General features: G+C 46.5%; 1 protein-coding gene across 1 annotated transcript; it reads left to right on the top strand.

Moving 5' to 3' along the window:
* Positions 1-8,530: 8,530 nt before the first annotated feature.
* On the top strand, positions 8,531-13,579 carry LOC123104530 (uncharacterized). Its single transcript, XM_044526400.1, has 5 exons — positions 8,531-8,843; positions 9,024-9,193; positions 12,297-12,378; positions 12,977-13,049; positions 13,143-13,579. Exons 1-5 carry the CDS (start codon positions 8,675-8,677, stop codon positions 13,267-13,269), a joined length of 621 nt encoding a protein of 206 aa, XP_044382335.1. The 5' UTR covers positions 8,531-8,674; the 3' UTR covers positions 13,270-13,579.
* Positions 13,580-26,488: the final 12,909 nt, after the last annotated feature.

The raw sequence follows: 26,488 nt of genomic DNA on the forward strand, positions 1-26,488 counted from the left end.
GTGAAGCTTTTGAGCGTGTGAGAGGACCTGGTGCGTTGATGTCGCTGATGATTTTCTCAATCTATACTTCATTAGTGACGCGAGGATGAGCTGGTTGACGATGAGGAATTTGCTCAGCATTTTCTTCAGAGCCATTCTCTTCAGGTGCACCAACATGATGTTCTTCATGTTCTGGAATGATTTCTTCAGGAGATTCTTCGGTAGGAATGACATCCTCAGTAGCCTTGAACTTAATAGATTCCTTAGGAGGTATTTCATGTGTCACAGGAGGTAGGTGCTCTCTTTGCGAGCCATTAGTCTCATCGAACCGCACATCTACAGTTTTAACAACCTTGTGGTGATAGGTGTTGAAGACTATGTAGGTGTGCGAGTCCTTACCATAACCAAGCATAAAACCTTCATGTGCTTTTGGTGCAAATTTAAAACTGCGATGAGGATCTCTAATCCAGCATTTAGCACCGAAGACTTTGAAATAACTCACATTGGGTTTCTTGTCAGTGAGGAGTTCATATGAGGTCTTCCTGAAAAATTTGTGAAGATATACCCTGTTGATGATGTGGCACGCAGTATCAATTGCCTCGGGCCAGAAGCGAGGAGGCGTCTTGTATTCATCAAGCATAGTGCGGGCCATCTCAACAAGAGTCATGTTCTTGCGCTCCACGACGCCATTCCGCTGAGGAGTATAAGGAGCAAATAACTCATGAGTAATACCAAGTTCATCAAGATAGTCATCAAGACCAGTGTTCTTGAACTCAGATCCATTGTCACATCTGATGTGCTTGATCTTCACACCAAAGTTGGTTGAAGCCCTCGAGGAAAATCATTTGAAGACTTCCTGCACTTCAGTTTTGTAAGTGATGATATGCACCCATGTATAACGAGAATAGTCATCAACAATGACAAAGCCATAGAGAGATGCAGCATTGGTAAATGTGGCATAATGAGTAGGGCCAAAGAGATCCATGTGAAGCAATTCAAATGGATGAGTGGTAGTCATGATGGTCTTTGAGGGATGCTTGGCCTTGGTCATCTTTCCAGCTTCACAAGCTCCACACAAATGGTCCTTGAGGAATTTTACACCCTCGATGCCAATGACATGCTTTTTATTCACGAGCATGTGCAAGTTCCTCATCCCAACATGACCAAGTCATTGATGCCATAGCCAGCCTTCTGAAGCTTTTGCAAGTAGACATGTAGCAGGTTGCGGTCCTGTAGAGAAATCAACAATATACAAATCTCCTCTCCTAAAGCCTTCGAAGACTTTGGAATTGTCAGCTTCCATGATCACAACACAACGATACTTGCCAAAGACGGCAACCATATCAAGATCACAAAGCATTGAGATAGACATGAGGTTGAACCCTAAGGAATCTACAAGCATGACTTTGTTCATGTGTCGATCCTTTGAGATTGCAACCTTACTAGACCCAATACCTTGCTTTTGCCTTTGTCAGCGTAGGTGATATGCTTCAGATGCGATGGAGATAAGGGAGCGTCCATCAATAGATTCTTGTCACCAGTCATGTGATTTGTACATCCACTATTGAGGGCCCACTCAGTGGCTTTGGGCTGATCATCCTGCAGATGAATTAGTGCAACTTACGAACTCATATACTTCATTAGTGAAGAATATGACATCAACTCATCAGATCAATTTCATCAAGCCATAGAACAGATATAGGAATGTGAGGACGTGAGAAATGAAAATTCATTTCTTCATGATTAGCTTGTGTCCTTCCAAGCATTTTCAGGTCTCCAGCAAATTCTTCAAACATTTATGTTCGTTTGGAGACCTGACCCTGCATAAAAGATCAGTTCTTCTTCTTCACCACCCACATCTGAAGGGGTGGCAAAGAGTTCATCATTCTGCGAGCTGCATAAGAGAACGATGGCAAAGATGCCAATCCACTTCGTTTCGCATAAGAGGGGTTAGGGTAAGCATATGAGTAAGCAGAGAAATTCTTCGAGGATTTATGAACATAATGATTTGAAGAATAGTGCACATATCCATAATCCTTAGCCTTTCCCTGTGAAACGGAGGTGTTAGCACGATGATGTTCATGTGAGGACTTTGATCCTTTTGAGGAATTTGGTCCGTATGAGGACTTGGATCCATATGAAGACTTTGGTCCATATGAAGAATTTGATCTGGGGTTCCTATTCTTCACAGGTGGTGTCATGATGACATTCACCTGAAGACTCTCAAGGCACCTTTTGGGAACCTAGATTTTCTTCATAGGGGACCGTTTCTGCAGTTAGTGCCAACATATCTAGCAAATACTTCACCATTCTAATTTTTGAACAGTTTGTAATTGGAGTCAAATGACTCATCAGAAGAATATGAAGATTGACATGTAAAGCCAGATAAGGTAGATGGATCCACTGAAGGTACCTTCGGAACAACCCATGAGTTTTTGGGATACTGCTCAGGTTTCCAGTAGGTCCCATCAGCATTAAGTTTCCTCTCAAAGGTAATACCCTCTTTCCTAGGGTTCCTGTTGAGGATATGCTTTTTAAGCATATCACAAAGAGCCTGATGCCCTTTGAGGCTTTTGTACATGCCTGTCATATACAATTCCTTCAGCCCTACATGGTCAGTAATACTAGTAGCATCCTTAGATGAGGAATTAGTGATAGCAGAGACATGTGAAGAATTTGCAGCAATAGAAGCATTTGAACATTCAGGTGAAGAATTAGCAGATTCACGTTTAATGCATTTCAAACATGGAGGAATAAGTTCTTCCCGAGTAGCGCTGATTTGTTGAGCAAGTAATGAATCACGCTCCTTTTGAAGATCTTCATAGCTCACTCTTAACTGCTCAAGATCTTGCTTTCTTTGAAGAAATTCATAAGAAAGCTTCTCATGGTCAGATAAGAGAGTGTTATGATGACTCTGAAGATTGTCAAACTTGGACTGAAGTCTCTGAAGATTTTCAGTCAAAATTTTCGGGCGATCCATTTCTTCACCCAACATATCATCGCTTTTGTCTAGCATGTTTTGAACTTTTTCAAGAGCCTTTTGAAGTTTCACAGCAATCTTAGCAAGTTTAGAATAGCTAGGTTTGAGATCTTCATCAGATTCATCCTCACTTGATTCAGAGGAGGGATATTTGAGTACCTTTGCACCTTTTGCCATGAAGCAATAGGTGGGAGCGTAGTCATCATCGCCGTCGTCAGTAGTGTTGGGGAGGTCCTTTTCCTCAGAGTTGAAGATGGACTTGCTGACGAACGTGGTAGCGAGGGCTAGACTCGCCACACTAGAGTCTGACTCCTCAGATTCCTCCTCTTCCTCATTTTCCTTAGATTCAGCCTCAGAGTCCATTTCCTTGCCAATGAATGTCCGAGCCTTCTTGGAGCTGCTCTTCTTGTGAGTTGAAGACCTTGAAGGTTTTGATGAAGAGGACTTTGAAGATTTTTTTCTTCTTCTTTGAATCATTAGAAATGTAGTCCTTGTACTTCTTCTTCTTTGATTCATTTTCCCACTGAGGACAATCTTGAATGTAGTGACTGGGTTTCTTGCATTTGTAGCAAAGTCTCTTCTTGTAATCACGGGATGAGGAATCTGATCTTAAGTCATCACTTCTTAAGGATTTTCCAAAATGACCACATCTTGAGAACTTCTGGAATTTCCTCACGAGCATTGCTAGCTCCTGGCTCAGTTCTTCAGGATCACCAAGGCTGCTCCAGAATCTTCACCTTCAGATTCAGACACTGCCTTGGCCTTCAGAGCTCTTGATCTGCCATAGCTTGGTCCATAGAGATCTCTCTTCTCAGCAAGCTGGAACTCATGAGTGTTTAGCCTTTAGAGGATATTAGCGGGATCAAGTGACTTGTAGTCTCCTCGTTCTTGTATCATCAGTGCAAGGGTGTCAAATGAGGAATCAAGCGATCGAAGCAATTTCTTCACCACCTCGTGGTCGGTGATGTCAGAGTCACCAAGTGCTTGAAGCTCATTTGAAATGTCAATGAGGCGATTGAAGGTTTGCTGAACATTTTCATTGTCAAGTCTTTTGAAGCGGTTGAAGAGATTGCGAAGAATGTCAACTTGAGAGTCACGCTGTGTTGAGACTCCTTCATTGACCTTGGACAGCATGTCCCAGATAAGCTTTACAGTCTCCAAAGCACTCACTCTGCCATACTGCCCTTTGCTCAGATGGCCATGTATGATGTTCTTCGATTGAGAGTCGAGTTGCTTGAATCTCTTCACATCAACAGTGTTGATGGTAGGAGTAACAGAGGGAACACCATTTTACACAACGTATCAGAGATCGTTGTCAATTGCCTCAAGATGCATGCGCATCTTATTCTTCCAGTAGGGGTAGTCCCTCCCATCGAAGGTAGGACACCCAACAGAAACCTTGATCATACGTGCGGTCGACATAACTAAAACTCTAGGCGGTTAAACCAAAATCACACAGAACAAGGGAGTACCTTGCTCTGATACCAATTGAAAGTGCGTTAAGTCGACTAGAGGGGGGTGAATAGGCGATTTTTATAAATTCTTCACTGAGGAATTTCAGGGTGAGGAAATTCCTGAGCGAAGAACTACTTGTAGCGGAATAAGTACTCAGATGCATACATGGCATAACATAAGCATGGACATCATGATGAATTGAAAACAAGACACGGAGTACAGAAAGCGTAAGCACATGATAAAACAGGATGAAGACAAACAGATTGAAGAAATTGAGAAAGTCTTCAGTCAAAGCCTTCAAACAGATATGAACAAGCACACAACACAGTAATGAGGAAATGAAGGGGTTGAGGAAATAGAACCAGTAAGCTTGGTGAAGACAATGATTTGGTAGACCAGTTCCAACTGTTGTGACAATTGTACGTCTGGTTAGGGCGGCTAGGTATTCAAACCCGAGGACACACAGTCCCGGACACCCAGTCCTGAACACCCGGTTCAGGCACTTAGTCCTCACCGTATTCCCCTTGAGCTAAGGTCACACACACCTCGCCCAATCACTCATGGTAAGTCTTCAGGTGACTTCCAAACCTTCACAAACTTGGTCACCCGATGATCCACAATTTCCTCTTGGATGCTCTAGACCATGACGCCTAACCGTCTGGAGGATGCACAGTCCTCAAAGGTAACAAGCGTTGGTTCCGCGCAGGAACAATCTCTTCAGTGATGCTCAATCACTTTGGTTTGTAGGTGTTTGGTTTGGGGTTTGGGGTTTTTCCTCACTTGATGATTTTCGCTCAAAGTCCTCGGAGGATGGGATGCTCTCAATGACAAGTGTCAGTTTCTCGCGGAGCATCCAACCAGCTAGTGGCTGTAGGGGGCGGCTATTTATAGCCTAGGGAGCAGCCCGACATGATAAGACATAAATGCCCTTCAATGATATGACCGTTAGGTGGGTAGATATTTTGGGACAGCTGGCGCGTAGCACAACAACGGTAAAAAATTTGACTATCAAATTCCTCAGCGCTATCATGTTCCTCACCTGTAGGTAATCCGCACTGGCAAATTCCTAACTCCTCAGTCAGAACAAATTCCTCAGAGACCAGAAGAACTTCGTCTTTGTCACTGAAGAAATTGACTGAGCTGTATGAGATTTTCAATGGCTTCACTCAAAGGGATTGGTAGGTGTAGGATTTTGAGATGAGCATCACTTGGAAACTTTTCCTTAGTTTTACCTCGACCCCCTTTAACAGTATAGTGTTTCCTATGACTCAAGGAAGAGAAAATGAAACTACGAAAACAAAAGTCTTCACGCTTCATGTTCCTTATATGAATAACAAGTCTTCACGGTCACGTCAATTTCTTCACTTTCAAAGTCTTCAGAAAGTCTTCAGAAATCCAAAGTCTTCAGTCGAAGACATTCATTTTTTAAGGGTCGACTTTCTCTGTAAATATCAAACTCCTCATAGACTTATAGACCTGTGTACACTCACAAACGCATTAGTCCCTTAACTATAAGTCTTCAATACACCAAAATCACAAAGGGGCACTAGATGCACTTACAGCCTTGAACTTCTCCTCCCCGTTGATGACCCTCCAACAATGGGATAGGTTAAAGGACTTGCCATCATGTTTGACCTTGAAAGCCTCCAAAGCTTGGGATGCCTACAAATGGATAGCATGCAAGCATATGGGCAAATGGGTCAGTATGCAAATGGACATGCAAAACAAAATGAAGAAGAGGGCCGCATGCATACCATGTCTTGTATGCCGATGTCGCTCACGAAGCGTGCCTTGATGCTCTCAAGAGTGGCACAAAACTTGTTGCACTCTTATTGGATCACCCTCCACCGCTTTGAAATGGACATCCACCCACGCGTGCTTTGCATTTGGTACGACGCAAACTTCTTGCGCTCATGGTACTCACAGTGGACACAAATCCAAAAGGTTGATGCCTTTTGTTCGGCGCTGACCTTGGGGTATTGCCCAATGTCCCTCCAACACTCACAAAGGAGCTTGTCCTCGGCCGCCATGTATGCCATTGTCCGCTTGCTCTGGCGCTTCGGCTTCACCCCAATGGCTTCATTGGCGAGCTTGTCCTCGAACAAAGGCTCCTTGTTGATGTCCAACTCATCCTCTTCCTTGGGCCTGTAGTCCTCCGGAAACTCATGGTCCAGCGGGAAGCCGTCCAGGTCCAGGCCGACCTGATCTTGCATGAAGGCGTCGTGCATGCCAGCTTGATCAAAGCCAGGACGGCCAAGGGCCATTCACGCTGGCTGCCTCTGCACATCGCCTTCATGCCTCTTATAAAAAACGACACCATGGTGCCCCTACACATCTAGCAATTTCCCGTCTTTCGTGCCTCTTATAAAAAAAAGGAAAATGAGACACAACGATATTTGTTTTTTTTGAAACTATGATGATTTTTATAGCAAATTCAGAAACTATACACCCTAATGGAGAAAAATCAAAAGTATCACCCCGTCGGCCTCCTGTTGGCCGAAAAGGGACATTTCGGCCTCCTGTTGGCCGAAGAGGGACTTTTCGGCCAACCGTTGGCCAAAAAGGACTTCTCGGCCAACCCTTGGCCAAAAAGCACTTTTCGGCCAACAGTTGGCCAAAGAGTCCCTCTTCGGCCAACACCTACTCTACTGTTTAAAAAAATTCATATCAAATAGGATTTTTAGTATTTTAATTTGATTCTTTTTGCATTAGATTAGAAATTTTATGAAGTTTCTGTAGATATCAAGTTTGACTAGATTTGAAAGTTTGAATTTAATTTTTTCATGAATTTGCTCAAATAACTAGATTGCCTATAATTTGAGTTAGGAGTATTTTTTAAGATGATTCTTTTTGCTACTGGTTCTTTGTGAATTTGTTTATCAGTAGTAATTAATTGGCGAATTTTATAATTATTTAAAATTAGGTTTTTATGAAAACAGTTCTGTTTTACTGTTTGTTAGGTTTTATGCTATTTCTTTTAATTTTAATTGCTTTAAATTTTTTTCTTTAGTTTTTTGACATATTCTTTTTGTTTCGTTTTAGTTATCAGTAGCTATTTTATTTTTAGTATTTTTTAGTATTTTATTTCTTTTATCCTACTAGAAAACTTGTTTTGAGCTTCATAGGAGTTTATATTTAAATGTGCCTTGTAAATCCTATACAACCATTGCCGTTTTATACATGAAAAAAATACTTTCCCGCAATCTTTTTCCCTTCATTTTCTTTGCCGCCATTTTATTTCCCGCCATTCTCTCCCGCCACACTAAGGAGTGCTGCATCGACGGAGGATGACGATGATGCCTTCATGTGGAGTGTGAAACACTGTGTGAGAGAAGTCATAAGTGTGAAACACTCTCCGATGATGATGACGAAGCTGCAAACACTTATGACTTCTCTCAGACAGTGTTTCACACTCCACCAGCAGCACCGACGCAGGAGACACAGACCGTGTCAGACGATGTTATCTACGATCGTGGACACCATGAGGCTCGTTTTATAAGTTGAGAAGTGAAGATGGCGAGAAAGAAGATGGCGGGAAAGAAGATGGCGGGAGAGAATGGCGGGAAAGAAAATGGAGGGAGAGAATGACGTAAAAGCCTAATTTTAAATAATCCTAAAATTCACCAATTAATTACTACTGATAAAAAAAGTCACAAAGAACCAGTAGCAAAAAGAATAATCTAAAACGAATACTCCTAGCTCAAATTATAGGCAATCTAGTGATTTGAGAAAATTCATGAAAATTCAACTTCAAACTTCCAAATCTAGTCAAACTTGATATCTACAGAAACTTCATAAAATTTCTAATCTAATGCAAAAAGAATCAAATTAAAATACTAAAAATCCTATTTGATATGAATTTTTAAAAAGTAGAGCAGGTGTTGGCTGAAGAGGGACTCTTTGGCCAACTGTTGGCCGAAAAGTACTTTCCTTTTTGGCCAACTGTTGGGAGGCCGAAAAGTCCCCTTTCGGCCAACAACAAGAGGCCAACGGGGTGATACTTTTGATTTTTCTCCATTAGAGTGTATAGTTTCCGAATTTGCTATAAAAATCACCATAGTTTTAAAAAAAATCACGATATTCGAGGTTAGATTATTTGCCTCGTGGGCCCGACAAGCCAGCGACCACGGTTTACCACGGCGCGACGCAAGGAGCCGAGCGGGCCCACGTTGCAGCCAAGACGGGGGCGATCGGTCGGTCCCCCCTTTGACAAGGAAATTTCTCCGTCGGAGAGGGAGCACGGGGAAGAGACGGATAGAGATGGGAGAGGCATCGCCGGAGTCCAGCGGCGCGGCGGCCGGAGGGCCGTCTATGCCGGGGCCGCCGAGGAAGGGGAAGTCGTGCAAGGGCTGCCTCTACTACTCGTCGGTGCTCAAATCCCGGGGATACAACCCCATCTGCGTGGGGATCCCTCGCTCCATCCCCCAAGGTCCGGAACCCTAATCCCTCATAGCACCCCGCGAATTCATCATGTGTTCGTGCGATATGCGTTTTTAGTCGGGAGCAAATTATCGCAGTCAAATTTGTTTGCTTTTTTTCTGGGTGGCGTAGTACGCTGGATCGGAAGATCTCACGGAACCGTTGATTGATTGTTTGTTTGATGTGGCAGTCCCGGGCTTCGTGGTGGAAGAGCCTAGGGAGGAGGCCGCGGCGCAGGGCCATGATCTGAGACAGTTCAAATACGCCTGCGCCGGTTACTCCATGTTCGTCGACGACAGAGACGCCAAAAGCGGCGAGAATGACGCCAAGGCGCTGTTGCCGTATTGCCAGGGCCTCGAGGTTGGTTCTCATCTCATCGTTGCTGTTGCAGACTATGAAATTTTCAGTTGATGTTATTTGGCACCGTGGCTGGCCGCTTGCTTATGGATTATATATGTTTCTGTTATTGCTCATAACCTCATATGTAGGCAATGAATGTGAATCGCAACACATGGTCACAGAAATTTCCAAAATTGTCAATTTAGCAGATGCTGGTCATATTGTCCTGCAATTCTAGTCAATTATATGATCTTTGTATTTTGCGCTCATACAATTCTCAATAGAGTTTTGACCTTACCTAAAAAAAAGATTAGTTTTTTTAAAGGAAAATCTCAGATTACCGGAAAAAGAAGACATATGATTGCAGTAATGGCCTGCAGTCGCAAGCAAGCTATGCTTGCCATTTTTCACGATTGTAAATTTTGGCAAGTATCCAAATCCTTGAGTCTGATAGGTAACCGAACACTTATACGATCTGCTGGAGCCAAAGGAATAATAAAGGAGAAAATAAAACCTAGATAACTCGATATGAAAATCGAGCAGGGGGTGTAGTAGTGATGAGAACTGACCAGAGTATAGCAATATTCGTGTTAGATTGTGAGCACTTTGGTTGGCATAAAAGATTGGGTCTGAAATCTGACTGGCGCTTCAGTGTGTTGGTATCGTCTTCTCAGCACCTAGAATCCTACTTGGATGCAAACACAACCAAAATGAATTGTATGCTTGCCAAATTTGGCAACTGGGTTGGCCTTGATCAGTTCGAGAGGAAGGCAGAATCAGTTATGGTTTTATATTAACGATGAGATTCTGAAAGACCAGAAAGACAAGTATATGAACTGGTTTTGTACCCACCTAGTTTTGCTGCTCTTTTTCTTTTGATTCTTTCTGTTTCTTTTTTACTTGAGCTAATTCTTTACTTGCTTTTGAGTTAACTTGGTGATTGTTAAACAAGAAGGAAAATGGAAAAGTAGAAGTATGACAGTATTTATTGTTTATAGGAGATAATAATATTTTGGCTGTTAATGATGTAGAAAAGGTATGCCTTTATTAATGCTTCTGTTGCTTGATGGACTTCCTATTAGTTAGATCAAAGTGAATGATGAAAATAAGTGACATCTTCATCAAATTGCGCATGCTCACATGTAGACCTTGTCTAGTTCCTTACAAATTAGTCATCCATACCTCCTTAAGGGAATGTGGTTTCTAGTTCTGAAAAGATTAGCAAGCACCAATTCACTCATTGCCTGCATGTATGTTGCATGCCCACAAGTGCTGAATTCATTGGACTGTTGCCATCTGTTATTTTTTGTGCATACGATTTGTTTTGATTTGAACACTCAAAGCATGCATGAGTTGAAAAAATAAATGAAAATCAGTTAACCTTGCTGCCTAGTTTCCCCCTTTACTCTCTGTTGCAGCTAGCCTTTTATCTGGCAATTATCCTCATTTTTAACATTGATTATTGTGGGCTAGTTTTCTCTGCCTCTCACCACTCACCTGTAACCATTGCCAGCCCACTAGCAGAAAGTCATCCCTGTACCGAAGCATTGAATCCTGATTGTGACTACCCAAGATCTGCTATTGTGGCCATGACCTCCTCCACCAACCCGTTTGGTTCATTTTGGGCTCTGAAACAAATGCTATACATGTCGGCTTCCATCAGAATAGCTCCACTGGACGACACGTCATTCTTGTTCTATAGGCCGGCAGTAGTTGTGATGGTTTCCCAGGATCCAATAAATCCACTTAGGTTTACGTTGGCGTGATATTGTTCTATGGAAGTGGCTGGGCTGCTTTTTAGAAGTTCAGGCTGATTTTCCATTAAAAAATAAAATGGGAGAGGGGGGGGGGGGGGGATTGACCTTTCTAACACATATTCAAGCAGCGCAACCTGGTTCTACTTGACTAGGCCCTTTGCTCGTCAGAACTAACCGCTACTTGTGAATTATGAATAGAGTGCATAATCGTAGCAGACAGTGGAACTCTGTGGGTTAGTTCTGCGTAGACCAGACCATTAGACTATTGAGAGGTTCTGATGTAGATGGCAGACTATCCAGAGGTCTGATGTACTCCCTCCGTTTCTAAATATAAGCCCTTTTAGAGATTCCAATATAGACTACATATGGAGCAAATTGAGTGAATCTACACTCTAAAATGCGTCTATATACATCCGTATATAGTTCTTAACGAAATCTCCAAAAGGTCTTATATTTAGAAACTGAGGGAGTAGATGTCACTGCCTAGTCGGTTAAGGGTATCAGAGTGGAGTCCATCCTGATTTTAATGTGATTGTTCCGGCTGAATACATAGTCACAGAAATATGTTCACCTCATAGCATGACCTGTTAGGTTCAGGGATGCACAATTGCACATAACTTATGTTCTAGCATGCTGTGTTTGCAGATACTGAAGTAGCTTTGGATTATTTTTCTTTTAACCGTTCAATTCTTCCATGTCAACATCATCATCAGACAAGGAGATTCCTATCTTGCACCAGACCTTAAATTTGATTGTGCTGTCAACTGTCATGCACTGAATAATTCATCAGTTCCATTACACACACAAAAGATACTTGTACAATTTTCGTAGGTGATATTGGTTTGCAGCATTAACCAAAATGTTGTGAACCTAGTTCACAGTGGGGGTAAACATCCATCTAAGGGTGGCCTGACATTGACTTGAACTAGAACGGCACCAACTGGTGGAGGAAGGGCAAGACCACAACAGGATTTTTCCGTCAGTAAAGAGGATACAGTTTAGCCCATATTGTAGTGACGGCCTAACTTTACTCCTAAGGAATAACCTCTAACCTATGGAAAGAGAATAACATAATGTAAGCATCCACACTAACCAAATCAGTCTGATCCGTATCTCAGGACCAACCACACATGAAAAGGACCACATATTAACAGTAATTACGGCGAGTAGTGCCACCTTTGCTTGATGGTTGGATTTTATTGACCGATTCTGGATCAGTGAAGTGTTCGAGTGAATGCCATGGACGGAACATTTATCGGCAATGATGCATGTGATATTTAAGATGCACACCATGCAATTATTCATTTATGTACTGTACCCTTTTGGATTTGCTTATTGCCAAAGGAAAGTGAGAAATGTTCCTGCAGCTACTGGTCGACAGCAGAATGGTAGAGAGGAAATCACAAGCCGTAGAGCATGCTTCAGCACGTAATCCGAAGCCGAAGGAAGGTATGTAAAGCTTCTTCTACTTTGATGTTGCAACTACTTCGTACTATGTCACTGTTCAGTGGAACACTATAAAACCGGAATCCATGTAATACTGATGGATTATGAGTTTGCAGTTAACGTTTACTAGTTGATAACCTAGTCTCTGGTTAACTGTAAAAGTACCAAGTCTGTGCGCTGGTCAGAATCAATTTATGTTGTGCTGGTGGCAGTTGCCCATTCCTGCAGTTAAACTCTGGATATCTCCATGTATCAATTCCTGTAACATGTTTTGGTCAGAATCAAGCACACGCCTGATTTTTCATTTATGCTAGTCATGGACCGAGTGGCAAACTTGGCCGTGCCTCCTGAAAGAAAGACACAGTACCATTCTGACTATGGTGAACAGGATAGTGGTTGTCCCTTTTGTTAGTTCTGAGACAACTGAACTGTGTCCAAATTAGGTTTATTTGTTGCACCCAATGTTTTGCCATGATGATTAGTCTTTTGCTAGTCGGAGTATCGGTTTTCTTGACTAGTATTCCTCAGAGTCCACCAGTGTGCCACCTTTTGCGCAGAGTGGACTTGAAAACTGTTGATGATGTTATGTCTCTTGTCACAGCTGCTGCTGCTGCCACCCAGCCTCAGGAGCAAGGACAGCGACCACAGCTGGCGAGACAGGAATTCATGGCGAGGAAAGTTACCGTTCCAGCCCTCCCCTACCCTATCTTCACGCAATGATGGTCTCCTCTGACTTTGTGAGAGAGTGGCTGTTTGTGGTGGTGCAGGTTCAGGAGGAGCGCCGGGCTGGTGGCCTCAGGGGTCGCCAAGAACCTCAACAAAACGGGCACCTACATCAAGCAAAACGTCGAGGACATATTTTCCCCTGACCGACGGCCACCACCCAAGCAGTAGCCGGCTGCCACTCAAGGAGGTCGTCCATTTCCGAGCTGGGAAACTGGCATGCACCGGACGCTTTCCTGGGGCGTGGTACTGAATGAATTCCTTTTGCTGTATACTTGTTTGATTTTTGCTATTTATATGGAAACAACTGGGGCCTGGTTATGTACATGAGAAACGGGATAGGGTGTTTCTGCTCCGTTGGGTGGTTGCTGAATAATAATATGTCCAAGGTGTTTGTTTCAACTCAGAAGGTCCTTCTGAGAAGGAGGAATTCATGCTACTACTGTTCATCTATCAAGCACCCTACATACTCCCTCCGATCCATATTACTTTTGCGGGAATATTATCTTTTCTGCAAACACAACCTACTTGCCGTTTTTCTTTACAATACGTTTCTGTATTAAGTACATTTCTGCGTGGCACTGTATTCTTGTCTGCCCTCGTTGAACGCATTCAAAGTTTGACCTGACGACGTTACGTTACTGTTTCCTGGGGTGCGCCTGGTCCTCTGCTGCAGCAGCAGCAGCACAGTGAAAACGAGCCAATGGGGGTCCTCTACAGCAGCCAAGGCGAGAGAAATCTTGTGCTGTCCGTGGCACGTATCGTGCAATCAAGGTCAAGGCTTGCCTGCATCTGCACTGAAAGTGTACTTGTGTACAAGCTGCTACACACTCGCATCGCTATATTAAGGCCAACTTCAAAGCACGATCCAAACGGACGTCTGTTTTGCCTGGATTCGATTCGTTTGGGTAGGGCAATGAGGTCGTGTCCGGGCCTTTCCAGAGATCCGGTGGCCGTGCGTCCAAGACGCGGATGCATGCTTTAGCCGCATCCTGTCCGCCACGGCCAATATGTCCATATATTCATATTTCAATGTTTAAAACAAGTTTACACGTTCAAATATTAATTGTCTTAAATAAAAATAGTTTTACAGCCCAATTAAAACTGTCTCGAATAAAATAATTTTACAACCAAATTGAAATTGTCTTGAATAAACATGATGAAACAATACAATCTATTGGTTGCCAATGTGATTCTGCATGTGTTCAATCAAGTCATTTTGAAGCTCCAAATGAGTGTGCCAATCACACATTTCACGATGGAATTGGATAAACTGTTCAAACGTGGCCGGTTCTTGGTGCAGGGGCTCAACATTTTCACCTTGCAAATCAAATCCTTGGTCGAAGATGCTGTTATCACGCGCGTCCTCGATGATCATATTGTGCATGATCACACAAGCAGTCATCACCTCCCAAAGCTTCCCTTCATCCCATATCAGTGTAGGGTTTCGAACGATACCTCATCGGGATTGAAGCACACCAAAAGCATGTTCCACATCCTTTCTAGCACTCTTGCATTTGGGCAAATCTTTGTCTCTTCTCACATTGGGGGTTTGAGATTGTCTTCACAAAAGTTGACCACTGAGATTATATACCATCATCTAGGTAGTATCCATTGTTGTGGTGGTGGCCATTGATCTCAAAGTTGACAGGTGGGGAGTGACTTTCTGCAAGCCTTGCGAAGACTGGAGAACGCTGCAGCACGTTGATATCATTATGAGAACATGCCATGCCGAAGAAAGAATGTCATATCCAAAGATCTTGCGAAGCCACCGCTTCTAATATGATAGTGCATGTTTTAACATGCTCCTTGTATTGGCCCTGCCAAGCAAATGGACAGTTCTTCCACTCCCAGTGCATACAATTTATGCTGCCATGCATGCCTGGAAAGCTTCTATCGGCATTGATCGCCAACAGCCTTTCTGTATCAACGACATTTGGCTGCCTCAAGTACTTAGGGCCAAACACTGCCACCACGGCATTACAGAAGTTGTACATTGACAACAGACATGTGGACTCACTCATGCGCACGTACTCATCCACCAGATCGCCTGGAATTCCATATGCAAGCATGCGGATGGCCGCAGTGTATTTCTGATAAGAGGAGAATCCAAGCTTGCCAAGGGCATCCGTTTTGCACTCGAAAAATGGGTCATGAGCAACCACTCCCTCTTGGATACGATTGAACACATGCCTTTCCATACGAAAATAACGACATAATTTCTCCAGTTTGAAGAGCGGTATATTCTCAAAGTAACTGGCATAGAGCATGGCGTGGCCTCTCTCTCTGTTGCGCTTCAGGTTGGGAGCACGGCCAGGGACTGACCCCCCTGTACCGAGGCCGTTGCCTTTCTATGTGGTCGTGAACAACCAGTACAACCATCACAAGATCTTCGTCATCCGAGGACGAATCATCCGATGAATAAATGAAGTGGTTGAAGAAAAAATCATCTCCACTATCCATACCTTTGTGGGCAAAGTATCAAACACCTTGCGGTTGTGGTGGCAAAGAGGCCGCGAAGATCACCTCGATGCAGCAGGGGCTTTGGCGGCCGACTACAGGTCGCTCTGGAGCACCCGACGGAAGCTGCCGTGGTCCATAGGCGTCACCGGCGGTCGTATTCCCTCTGGCACCGTATACGATGGCGAGAGCCAAAACTCCTCCAAACGACGGCCAAAACTCGTACGAAAGTGCGGGCGTGGTGACGGTCATGGCGAGACGTGGTTTGGTATGGACGTCTGGGGGTGAGCAGTGAGGACGCGGCCGAAAAATAGTGGCGGTGCCGGCGGCGGGGTGGGGCAGGAGGGCGGGTGAAGGCGTTGGAGGTGAATGGAGCACTAGTGTCCCCGACAGGTGGGCCACGGGGAGGACAAGGGCGTGCGTCCCGCCCGTCCGTGCGATGCCCGTTTTACCCCAAACGCGACGCATGTTTAGATCGGAAACGGACGAAAACCGGACATTTGTTCGTTTGGGGCCGCGTGTTGGGCTGATCTATTTGTCAGTTCTACCTCAAACAGACTATGACTGGAGTTGGCCTAAGTACTCCCACACAAAGTCCCATTCTGCTGTGCTGGCGGATGATGTAGAGGATCCGAGATTCCGATCGATGTTCAGATGAAGCACACCGCACACGTGGTGGTGGTGGTGGTGGTGGCGAATGATTCAAACCTGTGTGCGAGCATAGCAGAGGAGCACGGGATTGTTGATTTGAACGGACGGTGAGGTGGACGATCACATCACCCGCGTGTAGTGAGTGCATCAGTCTGCGCCAAGTAAATGTTCCACCTACCTGGCTAGCTAGCGCACCATGGCCCCGCTCCTTCTCTGCCCCGCCCGCAGCTCAGCTCAGCTCAAACGGTGTGCTCCAAGACCCAGACAGTCAGGTGCCATTCATACCGGAACTGTGCACTTCTTAGTGGTACTGGTATTTGCACACAAATTATTGTGTCATAATATTGCGAGAGCGATTTTTATCCAGCCAGGACATTGCCCAGTTTTAAGCCATGCCATATTCTTTTAGGGGGCTGCAGCCCACGCGGCGCATCATCTCTCAATAGAAAAACACCAACAACCATGGCTAGCAATCCTGTCCATGCACAGCACGTTTGGCCAAAATGATTATGCTGAGACGCATGAGTCGGAGACTTGGATTAGTATATTTCGCCGTTCCGATCGAGCACCCCAAAGAAGAAGAAAGAAAAAAAGAACTGCCGGCCAGTCTCCAGTCTTCCTCCAAAGTCCAAACCGTGAGGCCGGCCGTGCGTGCATGATCTCCAGTCTCTAGCTGCCATGCATAATGCATTGCAGTGGCACTGGCAGCTGCTCTGCTCCACCGCCGACCCACGCACCCCCGGCCGGCCTCCTCAGGAAGGAAAGCATCGTAAAGGCCAGACGCCAGCAAAAGCGGGTACGCGAGGGAGGCGTCAACGGAGTGCTAAAGCGGAAAAAGAAAAAGGAAATCTACCACCAACGCAGTGGGCAGTAATGGTGGTGCTCGTACGTGAACGTACCAAAGTGAGAAACGCACGGCACCATAGACCAGAGAACTCGAGAGTAGAGCGCCCACTGATCGTATGTCCACTATGCAGTCAACGCAGTGCTTTGGGCAGTACGTACCACTGTACTACGTAGTACTAGTACACGTGGAGTGCAAGTACTAATGCCGTGCTGCTCTTACTCCAATAGTTGCCGTCATGGGATGGGATAAGGGCATCTGCAATGTTCACCCGTAAATTTTCTTCCGCATTCGTTCACGAAACAGGATCACTAATCTTACGTCACGTCGTCACATCTACGATGGTTCACCCGATCTCACATATATTTCTCTCATCTGCTCGTCGGATCAAATCCTAGTCACTTCACTCCACTCCTTTCTGCTACCCAAACTCACCTTCGAGGATTTCCAACATGGCGAGCAGCGGACGAGTCCTTCATCTTCAGATTCGTTGACTCCGAGCTCATCCCACGCGGACCTGAGGAGGAGATGGCCGTCCGGCTTGTGCTCCGTGGCTCTCGGGAGGAGGCTTGTGCACGACAGCGCTCGGACTCCTTCCGTCGGGAATCCATTGCGTCTGCCCAAATGACGCATGGATCTGATGCTAAGTGTGTCGTCGCTGCCTCACCAGAGGCGGTGTGGTCCGTCTGGCGTCCGAACGCGGTAGCGAACATGCAACCCCTCGTTGGTGCCAGGGACGGAGCTGCTTGGTAAGCATGGGGTCAATTGACCCCAATGAAATTAGGCAATCCTTTATTAGGTTAGTACTAATGACTATTCAGTTATGAAAGATGACCCCACTGTCATAGACATGATCCCAATAGATTTTTTTCTAGCTTCGTCCTTGGTTGGTGCACCAAGCAGCGGGATGCACCATGGACGTCGTTCGACGAAAACATGGACAACGTACCCGCTGTGTGAGACAACGGGCATGGGAGGCGGCAGCAGCCCTCGCGGCGGTGGACGTCGGCGAGCCAGAGTCGCATTCTCCGACACCTCGTATTGTGCGCAGTCCGGGCGTCGCAACCGCATCATGATGGATGTCGCTCATCCCAGGACGGATCCATCATTGATCTTACGCCCACCGGCATCGTTCGGGTTTCGGGCACGACGAGAAAGAGTGTGGCATAGGAGACGGCGGTGCCTTGAGTCCCTGAGCCGGCTCGTGTCCCATACCTATTTTACCTGGCCGGCGACCGGACCAACACTCTGAGAAGCGCAGCCGACCGCCGGACATGGCGAGGTCAGATGAGCTCCGCTTAAAAAATCGTTTATGTTGCATGTAATAATATGGATTTAAGATTTCTAATTTAAAATATCCGGATATAAAATGCATTATTTGAGACGTGATCAATCAATGTTTTGCGAAAGTTTGAGGATCGGATTTGCGAAGTCCGGCCGCAGATGCTTTGAGACCGTCGTATGATCTCATCGCCCGTGCGCACGTCCGGCCCCCTCGTTCCTGACATCGCAGCATGCTCCACCGACGACCCACGCAGACGTGCCTCACCAGGAAAAGAAAGCGTAAAAGATCAGACGCCACCAGTGAGTGAGACCCGGGTGATGGAGCGTCGGCGTAGAAAAGGCACAAGTAGTGGTAAAAGGAAATCCGCCACCAACGGTCAGTAAAAGCTGTACGTACTCCTACGTACCAAAGCATCAAGGAAAGCAGCTCTATCTGATTGGAACCCGAGAGCAAAGCTCCCACTCAAATCATGATAAGCCCACTATGCACACAACGCAGTGCCTCAAGCGGAATAACCCCCTAGTACTGGCAGTACATGTCAAAGTACTCGTACCATGCTGCCATCACGGGGTCAATCAAAATAGGATTTGGTACTCACTCCAATAGCAACGCTTGTAGTTGTCGCTAAGTGGTCTACATGTTTAAATGTAATTTTTATTATTTCTGACATTTATTGTACTGTTATGATTGAATATAAATAGATTGGATGTTTTCATGCAAAAAAAAGTAGCAAATTCTCAAGGGCAAAGGACAGAAGATCCCAAAGGCAACATTTGAGGGTTTTTTTTGGTTTGAGAGATTAAGGCCTGTCTAGCAAATTCTCAAACCAATAGTTCAAAAAGTATAGCATTTTTATCCTCAAAACTTACCCCCTCCATCCTGAAACGCACCTTCTCAGCAAATTCTCAAACCAACAATTCAAAAAGTATAGCATTTTTCGTAAGGATTCTAATCCAACGAATCAAACATCTTGAGTAGATTTTTTTTCCGAAGGATACAAATCGTTCAAATTCCTATGAACTTTCGTTAATTCAAAGGAGCACTGAACCAAATTTCTACGGTTTCCTATTTCTGCAAGATTCAAGATAACACACTGTTCGAATTCTATTTTTTTATATCCCAGCATTTTGAGAATCTTGTGAACCAAAGATGCACCCGAATTTTGTCGAAGATCTAATGGCTAATGATTTTATTATCCAGTATAGTAATAGCTAATAAGGATATTACCTCTTACCTTATATGCCTAGATATATAGTACATATTTGTGTAGTTAAGACAAAACTTGGACCAATAACAACCGGGACAATATTGGATTTATGTGATGTGAATTCATAATTACAAATAAGTATGTTTTTGGTACCATTGACCCTAATTTGCCTCGGAAAGTGATAACAGGCTCTTAGTAACTTCAACTATATATTGTCAACCAGAGTTGCTTCCACCTTTGGAATTAACCAATTTGCTTCATAGCAGTAAATTCAAATTTGATTAATTATCTTCGATATTTTATATTGGGTAGTCTCACGAAGAAAATTGGCTAGAAATCAGGTGGCGCTGCAAAAAAAGGGCAAGAAATAAAACAAGTGAGCTGAGTGCCAATGGGCATGGCGCCAACACCACCGACACAAGCACACAACAAACGGATCGCCGAGGAACTTTTTTGGTTTCCTAATTCTATAGTATTCAAGAGGCACACCATTTCAATTCTACATTTTCATAGCCATTCTTGCATTTTGAGAATCATGTGAATCAAAGATGCACCCTAATTTTGTCAACAATATAATGGATAATAATGTAATTATCCGATATAATAGCTAATAAGGTTATTATCTCTTGCCTCAAATGCCTGGAAATGTAGGAGGACAGAGAGGGCAATGGGGTGGCGACTCTGCCACCCCTTCCGGTACCGCCGCCCTCGCCGCCTCCTTCCTTGGAAGAGCGACGGTCGGCGCCATCGGTGACACCTGCGGCGGCGCAGGAGACGGCGCCTTGTCCGGTTCATCGAGGATCCTCCTTGGCGACGGATCAGGATCAGGGTTTTTTGAATCCAACAAAGTGGCGGATTCGTTTCGAAGACGTTCGGGATGCCGGACATTGGAATGATGGATCTCTCTACTCGCATTCTCCGTCTAGATGGATGAAGATAAGAGATCATGAAGGGCAGATCTTGGGCGGACGACATCTGGAGGTCGATGAGAAGATCACCGTAGGTACGCGTTTATTGATTGATTTATATCAGATTTGTGTTCTTGAGTGTGTGCAGGAGCCTTTGGACAAGGAAGATCAGATAGAGGTCGTGGATCTTACGACGGAGACGGAAGCATGGAAGTCCAGGCCGCGGTTTGGGGGACGTTTTTGGATTCTTGCCGACGAGGATGAGGATGACGCAAATCAACCGCCAGACTCTTTGGTTTTCCCATCTCCACGGCTGGATTCGGTGGTGCCCGAATCTTTGACGCACCAACATGGCGAGGGAGTTCGTTCTGAGGACAAGGTGGAGGTGGTTCGCCGGATAGTTCACCGAAGGACGGCGGCATCCGCGATCCGGCCATGGAAAGGCCCTTTACCCAAGGTATGTCTTCAGCCAATTAAGTTGTCAGATTTCTTATTGCCAGATTCGTGGACTAGAGTGACCAGAAAGAAGAAGAGAAAGGCTAGGCCAGCGACTCGGACGCCGGCGCCGGTGGCCATCGCGGCGGATGAGATCCGGGCGGCCAGGGCAACGCATTTGAACCTGCTTTTGGGCCAGGTTGGGCCTGAAGCTAAGCGGGCCGAAGCGTTACTGTGCACTTTTGGGCATGCGTTGGGGCGGTCTGGCTAGGGAGAGCTGGTTGCGTTAAGGCTGGGATTAGCGGGGCTGGTGGCCCAGGCAAAACCAGGCCCAGGTGTCGTGGTTCTAAGTGTGATAGTAATGTAGGGGGTAGGTATGGAGAGGCAAGATCTTATCTATGGAGTAGTTGTAAGCACACGAGGTTTACGAGTTCAGGCCCTTCTCGGAGGAAGTAATAGCCTTATGTCTCAGAGCCCAGAGGCGGTCGACTGGATTATGTGTGTATGAATCACAGGGGTGCGAACCTTCTACACTGAGGAGGGGGTGGCTTATATAGAGTTCGCCAGACCCCTCTGGCCCTCAGTTATGCAGGGTTTTAAGTACATTAAGGTCGGGCGTTACTGGTAACGCCCCTAATAAAGTGCTATGATGACCATAAAAGCTACTTAATGACCGACCGTTAGCGTGCGGAGTGAATTTAGGTCTCCTGGCCGTCGAGTGGTTGGATCTTGGTCGAGTGATTGCTTCTTGGTCGAGTGTCTTCGAGTCTGTCGAGTGGAACACCTCCAAGTCGATTGAAGGGTGATTTCTTCTAGAGATGTCCTTGGGTAGGGCAGTTAAGACAGGTCCATGACCCTACCCTAGGTACATAGCTTCATCATTAGCCCCCGAATGGATCGAGGTTTGAGTGGGGAAGGAGTTGAGAACTTCTCCGACTCATTTTTCATGCCATGAGCATATCTTGTTTCAGATCAATGAACCCGAGTGACGACAGCAACTTCCTTTTCAGTCGCCTTGATCCATTCTTAGTTTTTTGTCGACTGAGTTTCTTTACTTGAAAAGCTCCGAGTGACGGTGTGGAGGAGATCTTCCGTCTGACAAGTTGTTCTGCTGTCCGCGGATTTCGCGGGATTCAAATTTTGGGAAGCGCGCGGGGCGGGGGAGGCCGCAGCAATCGGCTGGGATAGGGAGGAGCCGCCTCGATCTCTGCGCCACCTTTTTCGCCACGTATCACGCGCGCGACTATTGCGGGATTTGATAGGATCATCCGGGCCTACCAGTCAGCCACTCGGAAGTAACCTCATATAAGGCGTCAGACCGGGGTTTCTTGAACAATGCGTTCTCATTTCCTCTTCTCCTCTTCAGGCTTCTTCGTCGTGCTCGCTCTCGCCCCAGCGCCGTTGCTCCGAACGCGTCTCGCCGGTGACGATGGGGAAGGAGAAGACGGTGGCTCTGGAGCGGGCGAAGAAGGCGACGGCAAAGGCGAAGGGGAAGGCGACCAGTCGGGGTGGATCTTCCTCATGAGCCGGCCTGCCGAAGGGCTGGATCCAGGGCGACTGGATCCGCTCGACGATCCGCCAAGAAGACCTCGACGACCTAGCCGACGGAGACTGATCCCCCATGGATGGGTGCGGCTTCCAGGGAAGGAATCCGAGCCGCAACCTCGGGAGGGTGAGCGCGTTCTCCTTGCCACTCACGCCGACCATGGGTTTTCCTTGCCTCCTCACCCTTTATTTCGGGGATTTCTGAATTTCTTTGGGGCACAACTCCACCACTTCACTCCCAACACAATTGTGTATCTCGCTGCTTTCATGTCTTTGTGTGAGAATTTCTTGGGTTGTCGGCCTCACTGGGGTCTTTTCAAGCACATTTTCACCTGTCGTTCTCAGACGGTGAAAAAGGCCAATCCGAATGATGAGAGAACACAAGTGATTCAGATGTGTGGGGATCTTGGTGTTCAGATGAGAGGGAAAAGTTCCTTTTCGGCCATGATTCTTCCTGACTCGGTCCGCGGATGGCAGTCGACCTGGTTTTACTTCAAAGACCAGCCGATGCCAGGGCAGTTGACTGGCCTCCCTCCTTTTACCATGGACCGAGTGAGGAAACCCTCTTCTTTTAAGGTGATCCCGAAGGAGAAGGCGCAAGTTAGGGTGCTGGTCGAACGAGTGGTCCAGCTTATCCGTGACGGGGTCACTGGTATGGATCTCTTGGAGGTTTTCCTCCGGCGGCGCATCCAGCCTCTTCAAGCTCGAGACCATCCGATGTGGATGTATTCGGGTCTTGACGACACCACTCGGATTCACCCGGAGGAGGTCGATGACGACACACTGGAGGGGTGGCTGTCGGGCATCACCGGAAACAAGGACAACCCCAGGGGAGCCAGGAGAGTTCCTCCATTCAACCAGTCCCATGAACCAGAAAAGGTCCAATCCTGAGCTTTTGATTATAATCTGAATTCACTCGCGCAGCTGTCTATACTGCGTCGACTGACTTTATTCTTTCTGCTTTCTTTCAGGCCCTTATCGAAATGTACTCAGTGCCCAACGGAGAGCAAGAGCAAGACCCGGAAGGAGAGGCGAGCGACGGCGACAGTGGCGAATGGCATTCTGACGGAGAAGGGGACGAAGAAAGCGACGAATTAAGTGACGAAGAAGAAGTTGAGTCACCTCCTCGCAGGGAGAGGCGATCCAAGCTTAACCAAGAACGACCGAGCGCCCGTGAAAAGGCGATTGCTCAGACTGGTCAGTCTTCAAAGTGTCCTCGGACATCTTCACCAACCCCAACTAAAAAAGCGTCAAAGCATCCCAAAGTTGCAGAGCAGAAGCCTCGGAAGGCGCTGCCGAAGATTAAGATTGACATCCCCATCGCTTCTGCGTGAGTGTCTCCCTTTGTATTCACTTGACGCTTCGTGCTGTTTATTTTTTCTTGATTTAGCCAGACGAACTTTGGAACTGGCAGCGTTGCTACTTCCAGGACCTCAGATTATAGGGATGAGGATGAGGTAATGGAGGATGTAGTCACTTCCAATCTGCGTATGATTTCTGTCATTCTGTCTTTACTTGGTCGACTCAACTGCAATGTGTACCATTGGGTGATGTGATTTTGGCGATTGATCTTTGAACAGCTCCTAACATTATTGACCTCCCCGATGATGATGATGAAGAGCCTGAGAGGCCTTTGACGAGGAAAAATAGGAAAGCTCCTGCAGGCAAGGTGCCACAGTCGACGCCGATGGCGGAACCAATCGTTCAGGACGCTGGTGATGCCAATCGGGGTTCTGTTACCTTCGCCGTACCATTGTCGAGTGCCCTGCCTTCTTCGTCGACTGCTCAAGCTCCTGCGGACCCACCTTCAGTTTTTGCGATCCATCATGTCCCAGAGGACGAAGTGAATGCTGCCAAGGAAGCCATACGCCAGGCGGGCATTATGATGGATAAGATGAAGGCAGTGCGGGACGCCAGTCAGGCCGCCTATGACGCCAGCTCAGCTCTCCAAAGCAATGTTCAGGTTAGTTGGTCACCGCTTGTTCTGTTAGGATATGATATCTGAAGACTATCTTTCCGAAAATCTTTGCATCTGTACACCCACTGGGTGCATCGAATGAATTTTTGGACTAGTGGGGGCACGCTGAGTGCACCCACTGGGTGTAGTCCAGGAGACTACGGTGGACTGCTGGCAGTCGACTGTAGTCTTTGTATTTTGATTCTTTCGCTCGATCTGGTCTGGCCGTGTCGAGTTCTGTGGTCTGAGTTCTTCTTTCTTTTTTTTATTCCCTGCACTCGACTCCGGCGGGCCGGTCGAGTGGGATCAGAACCGGTGGGGGCACGCAAAGTGCACCCACTGGGTGTAGTCCCCGAGACTATGGTGGGCTGCGGGCAGTCGACCGTAGTCTTAGTATTTATTGTCTTTGTCATTTTTCGCTGTAAAATAACTTCCCCTCCCTGATTGCAGAAATCTTGTGATCTCGGAGCTTGCTTTGCTGACTTGGAGAAACAGCAGATCCAGCTAAACCTTGACTTGGAATTGGCTCAGCAAAATCTGAAAAAAGCTCAAGATGAGGCCGCTGGTATGGAAGGTAACTGATTGCCGACTGAACTTCAATATATCTCTTTGGTCTCTTTTTTGATTCGATTATTTCTTTTGCAGAGAAAATGAAGTTGGCTCTGGACAAGGACTCGGACCTCGCCGCCGCACAAAAAGCAGCCCAAGACAAAACCGTTCTCGCAGACGAGAAGCTTGCTTCAGTCGGAACGCTTGAAGGAGAGGTGACTAGACTGACATCTTGTCTTAATGAAGCTAACCACAAAGTGACCAGCCTGAAGAAGGATAAGGTCGCTGAGGGAGTCCTGGATTAGGGGGTGTTCGGGTAGCCGGACTATACCTTCAGTCGGACTCCAGGACTATGAAGATACAAGATTGAAGACTATGTCCCGTGTCCGGATGGGACTTTCCTTGGCGTGGAAGGCAAGCTTGGCGATGCGGATATTCAAGATCTCCTACCATTGTAACCGACTCTATGTAACCCTAACCCTATCCGGTGTCTATATAAACCGGAGGGTTGTAGTCCGTAGGCAAATCAACTCCATATACAACAATCATACCATAGGCTAGCTTCTAGGGTTTAGCCTCCTTGATCTCGTGGTAGATCTACTCTTGTACTACCCATATCATCAATATTAATCAAGCAGGACGTAGGGTTTTACCTCCATCAAGAGGGCCCGAACCTGGGTAAAACATCGTGTTCCCTGCCTCCTGTTACCATCCGGCCTTAGACGCACAGTTCGGGACCCCCTACCCGAGATCCGCCGGTTTTGACACCGACATTGGTGCTTTCATTGAGAGTTCCTCTGTGTCGTCGCCTTTAGGCCTGATGGCTCCTTTGACCATCAACAACGATGCGGTCCAGGGTGAGACTTTTTCTCCCCGGACGGATCTTCGTCTTCGGCGGCTTTGCTCTGCGGGCCAATTCTCTTGGCCACTTGGAGCAGATCGAAAGCTACGCCCCTGGCCATCAAGTCAGGTTTGGAAGCCTAAACTACACGGCTGACATCCGCGGAGACTTGATCTTCGACGAGTTCGAGCCACAGCCAAGCGCGCCGCACTACCTCGAGGGCATGATCTAGCTCTGCCTCCGACAGTGTCCTGGAGGCCGCTCACGCTTCGGTTCCGACCTCTAACTCGGAGCCTATTGCGCCAATCGAGGATGAGCGGTCGAACGCCACCTTAGGGGCTGCGATCCCGAAAGGCCATCGAGCCAAACACTAGCCCTGCACTCTGCATGACCCGTGACTCTGAGGATCCGGACTCCTCCCCGGACTCTGAACCCCCCGCGCCCCTGCCAATCGAATCCGATCGGGCGCCGATAATGGAGTTCACCGCCGCACACATCTTTCAGCACTCACCTTTCAGCGTCATCCTGAATTCTCTTAAGTCTCTCTCTTTATCAGGAGAACCCTGGCCGGATTACGGTCAGCGAGAATGGGATACGGACGAAGAAGAAATTCAAAGCCCACCCACCACCCACTTGGTAGCCACTGTCGACAATTTAAACGACGTGCTCAACTTCGACTCCGGAGACATCGACAGCATGAATGACGAT

This window comes from Triticum aestivum, chromosome 5A (genome assembly GCF_018294505.1).
Source record: "Triticum aestivum cultivar Chinese Spring chromosome 5A, IWGSC CS RefSeq v2.1, whole genome shotgun sequence".
Classification (NCBI taxonomy): Eukaryota; Viridiplantae; Streptophyta; class Magnoliopsida; order Poales; family Poaceae; genus Triticum; species Triticum aestivum.